Source organism: Aethalodelphis obliquidens, unplaced genomic scaffold, assembly GCF_003676395.1.
Source record: "Aethalodelphis obliquidens isolate GAN/ISIS:26980383/991018 unplaced genomic scaffold, ASM367639v1 scaffold17, whole genome shotgun sequence".
In the NCBI taxonomy this organism is placed as follows: domain Eukaryota; kingdom Metazoa; phylum Chordata; class Mammalia; order Artiodactyla; family Delphinidae; genus Aethalodelphis; species Aethalodelphis obliquidens.
Window position 1 is genome coordinate 6676380 of NW_020837961.1, and position 12023 is coordinate 6688402.

Consider the following 12023-nt stretch of genomic DNA (forward strand, 5'->3'; position numbering starts at 1 on the left):
TCAGGTGCCAGAACTTGTGCTAGACTTATGGTCTGGCTTTCTAGGTCGTCCTCCACGGCTAGCACAAATAACAGAGGTAACTGAGAGCTAGATCGACTGTAGGTATGCACTTTTGCACATCTAGCTACCTTACAATAAGTTTTAGTATTTTGAATATCTATTTTTAAAATTTAGTTTGGATACTAAATTGATACATTTTTAAGCTTCACACCACTGTTTATTTAGGTCAGAGAGATTTCTTGGGAGTTACTATTTATAGACTGTTAAAGACCCCTCAGGCAAGGTCCAGGCTGTTGCATGTGGACGGTTTCTTGAATTATAGCACAGAAACTTTAATACCTACCTCAGGAATGATAGGGGTCTTAAATAGGCAGTATATTCACTAAAGAAACCTAGAGTTTTCTTAGATTGCCAACCTTAGTAAGACAAGAAATGTCAGGGTGACAGAGTTTAAGTGGCTCTTTTCAGATATGTTACACTGATTGTCTATATTTAAGATGCAAAACAGCCTCCCAGGAGCTATTTAATTAAGTGAAAGTAAGTCTAGTCCCTTTGGAATCGAATGGTTCAGTGAGCAAATACATACCAGCAAGTGAAGGAAGTGGGGTAACTTATTATGTGCTTCACAGACACACTGACACTTTATAACCCCGTATCAAGGATCCTAAACAGTGATTGGTTGAGAAAATTATCAAACTGACTTTAAATTTCGGCAGGTACAAAATTGTCATGCAAAAGCCCAGGACAGTGTGCCACTCAGTCCTCAAAGAGAAAGATAAGAAATCCTGGATTTTCAAAGTCCCTTTGAAGGCTTTTAAGGTAAGATGGACCCAACTGATTTCTTTGGAAAGAAATTCGAATTTCAGAGAAGCCAACTCGATTTAAAAAAATGAATAACCCTTATGATTAGACATTTTCCTTCCCTTTTGACTTGTCAAATTAAAATTATGTTTTAAAAGATAATGGAAAATTATGTGGTAAGTGGTGCTAATTCCACCTAGCAAAATATTGCATCACTGAAGAATCAGATTTGTTTTCCACAGCCATTATGTTAAAATATAAGTTGCTAATAGGAAAAGTATATGTACGATGAAGCACATATTTTATATCTAAAATATTAACAACGGAATGAGTGATTAGAATATTTTATGCATAATTCACTAAAGCTCCATTACTGTTATTTTTATGCAGAAAAACCATCTCTTTCAAATAACATTTAAACACTGACTGTATTAAGAAATGAACATGGATTTAGGAATTTGATTTAACACATTATGTTACATTTATTTCAAAGTTTGGCTAATCTAGTCAGTAATAAACTCTATGAGGATAGGACTCATATCTGTTCCCAGGGTTCAGTATATGGCCCACATTAGGCCTTCAAATGTTTGTTGGATGAATATCAGTTTACATTTAATTTTTTGGTCCCTGAAAAATCAACCTTTGGCCTAAAATAATAATAAATTGTTATTATTATTATTTTACCAATTGACATTAGGGTTTTAAAACTAGATTAAAATACTTCTACTTAGGATATCTGGAGAATCTGACTTCTTTCACACACTTTTTCTGTTTCATGCTATAATAATAGGCTTGGCAAATAAAAGACATGTTACTAAAAAATTGGTAAACTGAGGTAGAAACCTTGTAATTATCTGGTTGCTTTTATTAGTTTTGATAACAAATTAGATAACCAGATATAAATAACTACCTTGGGCTTTGAAACAGGGCTTTATTTAAGCTTTGCTTTTCAAGGTTTTATTAACTTGTTCAAATTAAGTAAAATCTCATTTTGTTTGTGATAATACATAAAATAATCTGAAGGGAGTTCACACAATTCTGAAGCCTCTGCTTTCAGACTGACAAAACGGAGGCCATTTCTATAGTAGTCTTTCAAGCCATTTACCTACCTGTGGACACAGTGGCAAGTAGCGTCGTGCATTGTTCTGCAGTAGATTTGAAAGAGAGCTAAAGTGGTCAGATTGCTGGATTGCAGTTCAGAAATGGGATGCACATAACTCTGTCCTTCACTATAAGTTCCTTTCCAGGATACCATGTTTCCTCCAAATCACAGTGTAGACTGGTCTTCTGCAGAGTCTATGTAATAATTAGGTTTGGGACTGCAAAGTACAGTTTGTACAAAGCAGTAAAGTACAAAGCAGAGGTTTCTGCTTACTAAACAGCTGCCCTTCCACATCTATGCCCCAGAGCTCTGCATTATAGTGTCCTGAGGTCACATCAGCCTCGTTTTTAATCTATAGCATTTTTGAAAGAGGTCTAGCTATTCTTGGCTTTCTGTTGAACAGCTATAAGAGTAAGCACATTTTTTCCCCTCTCAATAGCTCTGGAACTGGGTCCTCTCTCCTGTGAAAATGCCAATACTTCGAGGACAGTCGATATTCACTGCGGTTTTATTATGCTTCCACTATCAACATTAAATTCAAGCAAGGCTATCTTATGACATACAATATTATAATCTATAAATCCAGTGGGAGTGCATGAAATAGAAGTAAAATTCCTCCTTCCTTTCTATAGTAATAGCATCATTATATCAAGAAATCCAATTTGCAGTAAACAGCGGTTTAAAATTTTGATTCTCATGAACTCAATGTCTATCCCAATGTATCAAAAATGTACATTAGATCATTTCTGAATGTGGATTCTAACAGGAATGAAGGATCATGTTTTTAGAAGTCCCACATAATAATCGCTATCATTTATTGAGACTGTTAAATACCCGGAACAGTGCTACATGTTGCTTAGAGTAATAAGTATATATTCATCAGCAACATTCACAAAATAGCTTTTTCTGTGCTGTGGTTTGGAATACAGTGATCACCAAGACACTCTCCTGGACCTCAGGAGCTCTCAGTAGGGTGGGGGAACATATAAGTAGCCCCCAGGTTACTTTAAAACAGTGAAAACTGTGCAGCGCTACTAGCGAGGTGTGCAGAAGCTCCTGGGTGTAAAGAGGAGAGAGACACCAAACGCCCTTTGACATGGAGTCAGAGAATGTTTCTCAGAGAAGATTCTTCTGCTAAGATAATTGGGATAATCCTGAAGTGCAGGTATTCTTTTATCCCAGACAGAGGAATCAAATGCTTAAGAAAGCTACTTAAATTCTTCAAGCTCACACATCAGGGAGCAAAGATAGAATTGGAACCCAGGTCTCTGAATCCAAACTCCATGTTCTTTCATCTTCATGCTAGTAACTTCTTTTCTGTACAGTCTAGCCAGCCCAGTAGTGTGGCTTTGGGGTGGGGATGATAAACACAATCTTTTAAGCACAATCTTAGCAGAATTAGTTAATCCTTGATTAAAACTATTCAGAAGACACATTATTGCCATCAAGAACAACAGAAGGAGAAAGTTATAGTTATGGTTTTTGTAACTGCCTGGCTATACCCCTTTGTTGGCAAAGGCAGAAAAAGTCTAGGTAGCGCCATCAGTGCTGAGCTGGATGACGCCATTGTACGTCACTGTGGCTCCAGGTGTGCTCTGGAGCACTGAGTCTTGACAGCTTCTTCTGATGTTGCGTCTATACTCCTTGCCTAGGAAAAACGCAAATGCTTACAGACCAAAATAATACATTATATGGCTATCATATTTTGCTTTATAAGTAATTTTGTGCTGTTCTTTTTTCTTCAAAAACAGCCTGATTAATATTTCTAAAGGAAATGAAGATAATTATATATTTTTGCATTTGGACAGTAGCATGGGCCATTCCAGTAAGTATGCCTTCCTCAAAAAAATCCTTCTTACTTTGTTATCTCTTTTAAGCTAACATTTATGTATATATACTTTTTTTTTCTTGAGACCTTGTCGATCAGCTGAGTCTAAACTTTTAGATTTACATGAAAGACTTTACAAGATATATTTGGGGTCTCAACAAAACCAAATAGGCACTCCAATTCATGCTCCCGTTCTTCTAACTGAAACTCCTGTCTTGTTGGAAGGATTATTTCTTTTAAAGTTCACTCAGATTCATTTACATTTAATGCTTAGAAGTCATGGAGACTGTCCATCTTTGCTAACACCCTATGAGTTTCATTCTAATATCAACAAAGCCTGTATTGTTTAGGAAGATTTCAAGAAAGAAAAATAGGAAAAAAATCATGTGTTTTTTCAACAAAGGGAAAACTGATGTTTCACTCAGAAAGCTAAATTTGGAATATACAGATATGTGTGTGTGTGTGTGTGTGTGTGTGTGCATGTGTGGGCACACATGTGCACAAAATAAGAATGTTTTCAATTTCCAGTATTTTCACTTTGGTAGGTTCCTCAAATCAAGCCATTGGAGAGACATGCTGTTGACAAATCTGTGAATTTAAATCTTCTAGCAGAATTGAAAGTGCCGATACAGGTATAGGATGTGAAATGTGTTTCTGAGTTGTTTTTAGATTCCACTAACTTCCAAAAAATTGATGCTTATCTTTTCAGTTTGCTCTACTTTAAGATGGTATCCACAATTTATTTTGCATTGTTTCTCTTTTCCAGGATGAGTTAAATGCCAATGATACCACCAAAGAAAGTGGTGTCCTCCTGCATGAAAATGAAAGAGGAAGGCAACAGTACACCAAAGATGAGTACAAAGGAGAGAGAAATGGTTCTGAGGGGGCAGAAGTGGGAGAGAAAAGTTCTTCTGCACGTTCCATGTTAGCAAATGAAGAGGGGAATACTGAGGATCTGAATGGGGGCACAGGAAAACCAGAAACATATGGTCATGATGGGCTCCATCAAGAAGACAGCACCACAGCAAATGGTGTCAGGGGACAAGTAAGCATCATCGACAGTGCTAGAACAGCAAATGGGAGCAATATTAATGGGATTACTGGGAACAATTCCCAAAATGGGGGTGTTGGAAATGCAAGTCAGAGTGAAGATGCCACTGTTGTCCAAGAAGATGGACATCAAGGAGCTGGAAGCAATAATGGCACAGGTCACAAGGATGAAATAAGTGGGAATTTCTGTAGAAATGGGGGTGATACAAGTGAAGAAACACCTCAGAGAGAAGGCGAGAGCAACGGGAATGAGGAGACAGGGGTAACACCAGGGGAAAGTGGAGATAGCAATAGAGAAGATGTCGCCTTGGACAATTCTGATGGAAGTCCTAGTGGGAATGGAGCAGATGAAAATGAAGACAAGGGCTCTGGTGATGATGAAGGTGAAGAGACAGGGAATGGAGAAAAAGGCCCTGATAACAGCAAGGGCCAAGAGGGTCAACCTCATGAAACAGAAGGTGACGATGACAATAGCTTAGGTCAAAGTTCACTTAGTGGTGAAGCTGATGACCCTGCGGACAAAGAAGACACCCACGCCACTGATGGAAATAACACCTCCAAGAGTGAGGACGATTTTGACGGTATTTCAGGAGACGATGGTAGCCAAAAAATAGAGGACACTCAAAAACACAATCACAGAGAAAGCAAAGCTGTGGAAAATGGAATCACTGAAAAATTAGAGCCACCTGCTATTGGGAAGAACCAAGTTAAGGTTAGTTTGTGAAGCTGGTTTCTTTCAAGGGCAGTTTAAATTCTCCCCTTACTTCCATGATGGTAGCATGAAAATAAATCATGACAAATAGTCATGTATTTTTGCATCTAAATTACTTGAATATTTGATGGGAAAGCTAGAGTCCATACTAGACTTTGCTATAGAACAATTTTAAAAAGCAGAAATCTCTGAAAATTTGGTTATAATTCTTCAAAAGTCTTATGCTAAATAATTAATGCAGCACGTAACTGTTTATGAAAGCTCTTACTGGGTAAAGGCACAAATGGGATGGTCTATAATCTAAACACCAGAGTACTTTCAAGTACTGAATAAAGCACGTTTTCACAGACAGATGTTTCTGAAGTACTGGAAGCTGAACTCCTGTTCTATGGCCACTTTCCCCAGTCAGTCTTCCTCAAACCAATGCAATTTTGCAGAACAACGTTCACTAATTAATCATTCTTTTCTCCATCTTTCCATAGGGAATAGAAATGGAATGTCCCAGCAGTGGCAACAGAAACAATATTACCAAAGAAGCTGGGAAAATGAATGAAGATAAAGAGAGTAAAGGCCAACATGGAATGATTGTGGGCAAAGGAAATGTCAAGGCACAAGAAGAGGTTGACGTCATGCAGGGACCTGGCCAGAAATTAGAACCTCAAGATAAGTTTGGACCCAGCAAAACACGTAGTGACAGTAACAGTGATGGCTATGACAGTTATGAGTTTGGTGATGAATCCGTGCAAGGAGATGATCCCAACAGCAGTGATGAGTCTAATGGCAGTGATGATACCAATTCTGAAGGTGACAACAACCACAGTAGCCGAGGAGATGCTTCTTATAACTCTGATGAATCAAGTGATAATGGCAATGACAGTGACTCAAAAGGAGGAGAAGAAGGTGATAGTGATAACACATCAGATGCTAATGATAGTGGTGGTGATGGCAATGGTGACATGGGGAGTGATAAGAATGGAAAATCAGGCAGCACCAAAGATAACTCAGATAGCAGTGACAGCAGCGACAGTAGTGACAGCAGTGACAGCAGTGACAGTAGTGACAGTAGTGACAGCAGTGACAGCAGCAACAGTAGTGAAAGCAGTGACAGCAGTGACAGTAGTGACAGTAGTAGTGGCAGCAAGTCTGACAGCAGTGACAGCAGCGACAATAGTGATAGCAGTGACAGTAGCAACAGTAGTGACAGCAAATCAGACAGCAGTGACAGCAGCAATAGCATCAACAGTAGTGAAAGCAGTGACAGCAGTGACAGCAGTGACAGTAGTGACAGTAGTGACAGCAGTGACAGTAGTGACAGCAGTGACAGCAGCAACAGTAGTGATAGCAGTGACAGCAGTGACAGTAGTGACAGCAGCAACAGTAGTGAMAGCAGTGACAGCAGTGACAGCAGCAACAGTAGTGAAAGCAGTGACAGCAGTGACAGCAGTGACAGTAGTAGTAGCAGCAAGTCTGACAGCAGTGACAGTAGCAACAGTAGTGACAGCAAATCAGACAGCAGTGACAGTAGTGAAAGCAGTGACAGCAGTGACAGTAGTGACAGCAGTGACAGTGGTGACAGCAAATCAGACAGCAGTGACAGTAGTGACAGCAGTGAAAGTGACAGTAAATCAGACAGTGACAGTAGTAACAGCAGTGACAGCAAGTCAGACAGCAGCAACAGTAGTGACAGCAGTGACAGTAGTGACAGCAAATCAGACAGTAGTGACAGCAGTGACAGCAAATCAGATAGTAGTGATAGCAGTGACAGTAGTGACAGTGACAGCAGTGATAGTGACAGCAGCGACAGTGACAGCAGTGATAGTGACAGGAGTGACAGCAACAGCAGTGACAGCAACAGCAGTGATAGTGACAGCAGTGACAGTGCATCTGACAGTGGTGATGAGAGTGACAGCAAGAGCAAGTCTGGTAAGGGCGACAACAATGGAGGTGGTGGTGACAGTGATAGTGACAGTAAAGGCAGTGACAGTAATCACTCAACCAGTGACGATTAGAACTAAAGAAAACTCCACCAGATTCCTTTTGTGAACAATCTGGTGAGTAATTGATAGGAAATAAAGATTTCTAAGAAGGTAAACAAAGGGGAGAAATAAAAGAGAAGACATATGTAAACAACAACAGAAACAACAAGAAAATAGTCAAATTGTCAGATTCAGAACCACGTCTGAACACCCTCAGAGAGAGAATCTGTGTACCCGCGTGTTAAATATATTCAGAAAAGATTTTGTTAAAAGTGTAAATGTAAACATAGAAGAATGATTAAAATATTCTTTAGTATTTTACACAGAAACCTCAAGTAATCACATACTAAATAACTTCAATTTAAATGCCAAGTGCTTTAGAGAATGTAGCAAGTAAACACATCTTAATGCCTTAATCTTTCAGTAATTATATATTCTGGATAGATGGTCTGCTTACCTCTGAGTAAAAGATGCTGTTACCATGATCTCCAGCTTGGCTACAATTCATCTGCTTGTTCTAAGGAAGAAATACACTTGCAACATGAAAAACAAAATCACAGCAACGATTTAACCTACCTGGACCATGGGAATAATCTTTGTAATTAGTGAATAGAGTAATTACAAATTATGGAAATTCTAAAGAGTGCTAAGCAGGAAAGAATTCAGAGGCTGGTTTAAACAAAACCTCACGTATAGTATCACATGCCTGCAAAGTGCTGGAAATGGAGCATAACGTACCCAAAACTACTGACAAAACTGAGGCAGTGCTTAGAACGTGCTCCAACTATTAATAAATAAACTCATGAATGAAGTGCTCCTGGAGGGGATGCACTTTTTGAACTCTCTGTTCAGACGTCTGCTAAGTGGAATCAGTTATTTGTCTTCCACCTCAGTCTCACCAAGCCAAACTTGGTTCACATTTGCCTTTAAACCCCTACAAACCAAAAATTCCAAATCAGACTCTGAGACTTCCTTCTTATTTTAATCTCTTTAGTAAAGCCCACAGCTGCTTTGGAAACTACTCTTTTTTATCTGAGAGTCATACATGCTGCTAAAATCTGAACGTGGGTTCTTCAGATTTTGCACGAATGAGGGTACGCCTTAGTTCTGAGATGAAGCCCTAACCCTAGAACATGAGGATCTTAAAGGTGTATGAAACTAGAGCGTGATATTTAATAAGGTGGATAATCATTTATCCCCAAACTAGGATACCCTTGAGAATGAAAGGGCTGCTATGAATAATTACCCGGGGACTGGAGGTGTAAATTTGGCTTATCTGGGACTCTGGGAGATATAATGACCATAAGCATAAGCCTTTAGGGTATTATTCAAGATTTAGTGAGTGATGATTTGTGATATCTCTCTTCCACTTAGGTAATTATTTTAGATTTGTTCTAATTCAAAGGTAAAATTCTATACGGCGAAGTGTTGAATGCAACTTCTTTAATGTTAATTTTCAGCCAGTCATTAGCTGACTGGTTGAAAATTTTATGCTCTATTAGAGGGCATATTTTACACAGAGTTTCAGTAGCTTTTTTTTTTCCTGCCTCCTTCCTCCTTTATGCATGAGTTTCTTAGTTAAGAGATCAATATTGCAAGTAATATTGCTGAAGGCTTTCAAAATACTGCCATTTATAAACTACTTGGTAACTCCTAATACTGTAAAATTTCAAGTTTCTACTATATCATAATCATGTACATGACTCCAAACTTCTTTCCTTAAACTGTGCTCTAGAGTTTTAACTCCTTTAGCCCTTTTGTCTTTTTCCAATTTGTAAATTGTGGCTTCTAGTAACTGTCCTACCTATTTCAAAAGGTTGTTATGAGCTCTAAGTCAGGCAATGGATATGAAACTCTTTGTAAATTATATAATATATGTAAATGAAAGAGATAATGAATTTTGGTGCTATAATAAACATCTATTTCTAGGACTGTTCACAAGGGAAACTCCCTTCATCTTAATGAGTTTGTGAGTACTTACTTCCTCCAACATATTTTTTTTAATTAGTTTTTTTTTTTTTTTTTTGGTCCATGCTGTGCAGCATGTGGGATCTTAGTTCCATGACCCTGGCAGTGAAAGCACTGAGTCCTAACCACTAGACTGCCAGGGAATTCCCTAAAATAAGTTATTTTTTTAATTGAAAAAGTAATATGTATATATACACAAAATAAAAATTTCAAACACTATGAAAAGGTAGGCAAAAATATTAAATCTCTATCATCCCAGATTCCCAGTCTTCTATTTCTCTTCCTTAGAGGCAATTCCCATTACTAATATCTTGTGGAAATTTCCAGAAATATTCTATGCACATATAAGCACGTATATCCCCCTTTTAAAAACACATGGAAGTCTACTACACACAGTGTGCTTAACTTACTCTTTTTAACCTAAAACTATACCTTGAATATTGGTTCGTTACACACAGTGTGACGTTCTTTTTTCAAAGCTGTGTCGTATTTTATTTTATGAAATGCCTTAGGTATTTAACCTGTCCCTATTTTTTGATCACTTTCCATTTCTAGTCCAATGAGAGTCTCTGCAGGTGTCACCTGAGTCAAGTGGGATAAATTTCCTGCCAGCTCTTATAAAGACTTCACCTTAAGAAGTATTTCTGGGGCAGGGGAGAGGAGATGTTCAGAATCTAGGGCCGATGTCAGAAGCCATGAAGGAACACTATGACCCTGACCTTCCACTGTAATATCTTCGTTGACCTCCATCCATAACTTCAAGGTGAAAATGAAGGAGACACTCCCAAGGAACGTCTCAAGGGTAGATCCTTTGAACACAAGAAGTCTGGTATTAGAAAATAAAATTGCTTTTAGGTTATTTTCTGGACTAAAGATTAATGAAGAAACTGCTAATATTGCCCATGAGAGTAGTATTTTTTTAAACTGCAGGTTGCCACTCATTTAATAGGTCATGATATCAGTTTAGTGACACATGACCAGCACTTTGTAAAATGAAAGAATAAAAAAGAAAAATCTTTAGTGTATAATGTGTAGTGTCCCATGAAACAGTGTTATTTCTCTATATATACAGACATACACAAATATGTCTAAGTATGCATATACTCTTGGTTGCAGTAAGAAAAAGATGTGAAAGCCATTGGTTTAGAAAAGGGTTATAAAACATTATTACTGCTAGTAATCATTTTATATTTACTTTTGTCATCTTTTTTTTAACATCTTTATTGGAGTATAATTGCTTTGCAACGGTGTGTTAGTTTCTGCTGTATAACAAAGTGATTCAGCTATACATTACATTTACTTTTCACATTCACTTTTCTCCTTACAAACCTCTGTTTCTTTCCCACTTTTTAAAAATTTATTTATTTATTTATTTATTTAGGCTGCGTTGGGTCTTCGTTGCTGCGTGCGGGCTTTCTCCAGTTGTGGCGAGCGGGGGCTACTCTTCCTTGCGGTGCGCAGGCTTCTCATTGCGGTGGCTTCTCTTGTTGTGGAGCATGGGCTCCAGGCGCGCAGGCTTCAGTAGTTGTGGCGCACGGGCTTAGTTGCTCCGCGGCATGTGGGATCTTCCCAGACCAGGGGTCAAACCCGTGTCCCCTGCATTGGCAGGCGGATTCTTAACCACTGCGCCACCAGGGAAGTCCAAAATCTATTTTCTAAAATAGATTATAAAAAGATATGGGGAGGGGGAAGGGTGTACTGTGACAGGGCGAGAGAGAGTCATGGACATATACACACTAACAAACGTAGTAAGGTAGATAGCTAGTGGGAAGCAGCCGCATGGCACAGGGATATTGGCTCGGTACTTTGTGACAGCCTGGAGGGGTGGGATAGGGAGGGTGGGAGGGAGGGAGACGCAACAAGGAAGACATATAGGAACATATGTTTATGTATGACTGATTCACTTTGTTATAAAGCAGAAACTAACACACCATTGTAAAGCAATTATACCCCAATAAAGATGTTAAAAAAAAACCAAAAAAAAAAAAAAAAAGATAACCTCTAGAGAATCCATACCTCGTCATATAAATACATTTTAAATTATTAATTGGAATAGAATTTCCCAGAAGTCAAACTTGCTTTATGGTTTGTAATGGAAGTTCTGAAAAACTTGAGACCAAAATAACTAGGAGCAATTTTCCTCTCCCTAAAAGGAACAGGAACAGAATAGAATAGCTCAGTTCACAGATGAAAATATCATTGTGTTCTCACAGTGATCCATTCACTGCTGCTTGCAAGCAAATCCTCTAGAGAGTGAAACAAGCCAACAGCTCAATGTTCCCAACCTCTCCCCTCTGAACAGGGACCTTGGGTTTATATGCTAAAAAAGAAAAAAGAAGAAAGAAGTAAAATTTTAGAAAAAGGAAAAAAAGAGTCAATTCCTATGGGGCACACATGAAGCTCAGAAAATGGTATAAGGTCTAAAGGTCACCAATATATTAGACTCTGTGTTTTCCATTAGTTTGCACGGCCCCAGCTCTAGCATGAAACACTGCATTTACAGACAGCTGTATCATAAGTTGCTTCCCTTACTCTCGCAACCATTATTTTGGGCTTTGCCACTACCTATACCCCTCCTTCCTTTAC

At 38.5% G+C, this 12023-nt stretch overlaps 1 protein-coding gene across 1 annotated transcript; it reads left to right on the forward strand.

Annotated features, from left to right (window-relative positions):
* Positions 1 to 716: 716 nt before the first annotated feature.
* Positions 717 to 9555, forward strand: DSPP (dentin sialophosphoprotein). Its single transcript, XM_027116870.1, has 5 exons — positions 717 to 819; positions 3655 to 3728; positions 4277 to 4363; positions 4498 to 5493; positions 5976 to 9555. Exons 2-5 carry the CDS (start codon positions 3678 to 3680, stop codon positions 7500 to 7502), a joined length of 2661 nt encoding a protein of 886 aa, XP_026972671.1. The 5' UTR covers positions 717 to 819; positions 3655 to 3677; the 3' UTR covers positions 7503 to 9555.
* The last annotated feature ends 2468 nt before the right edge of the window (positions 9556 to 12023 follow it).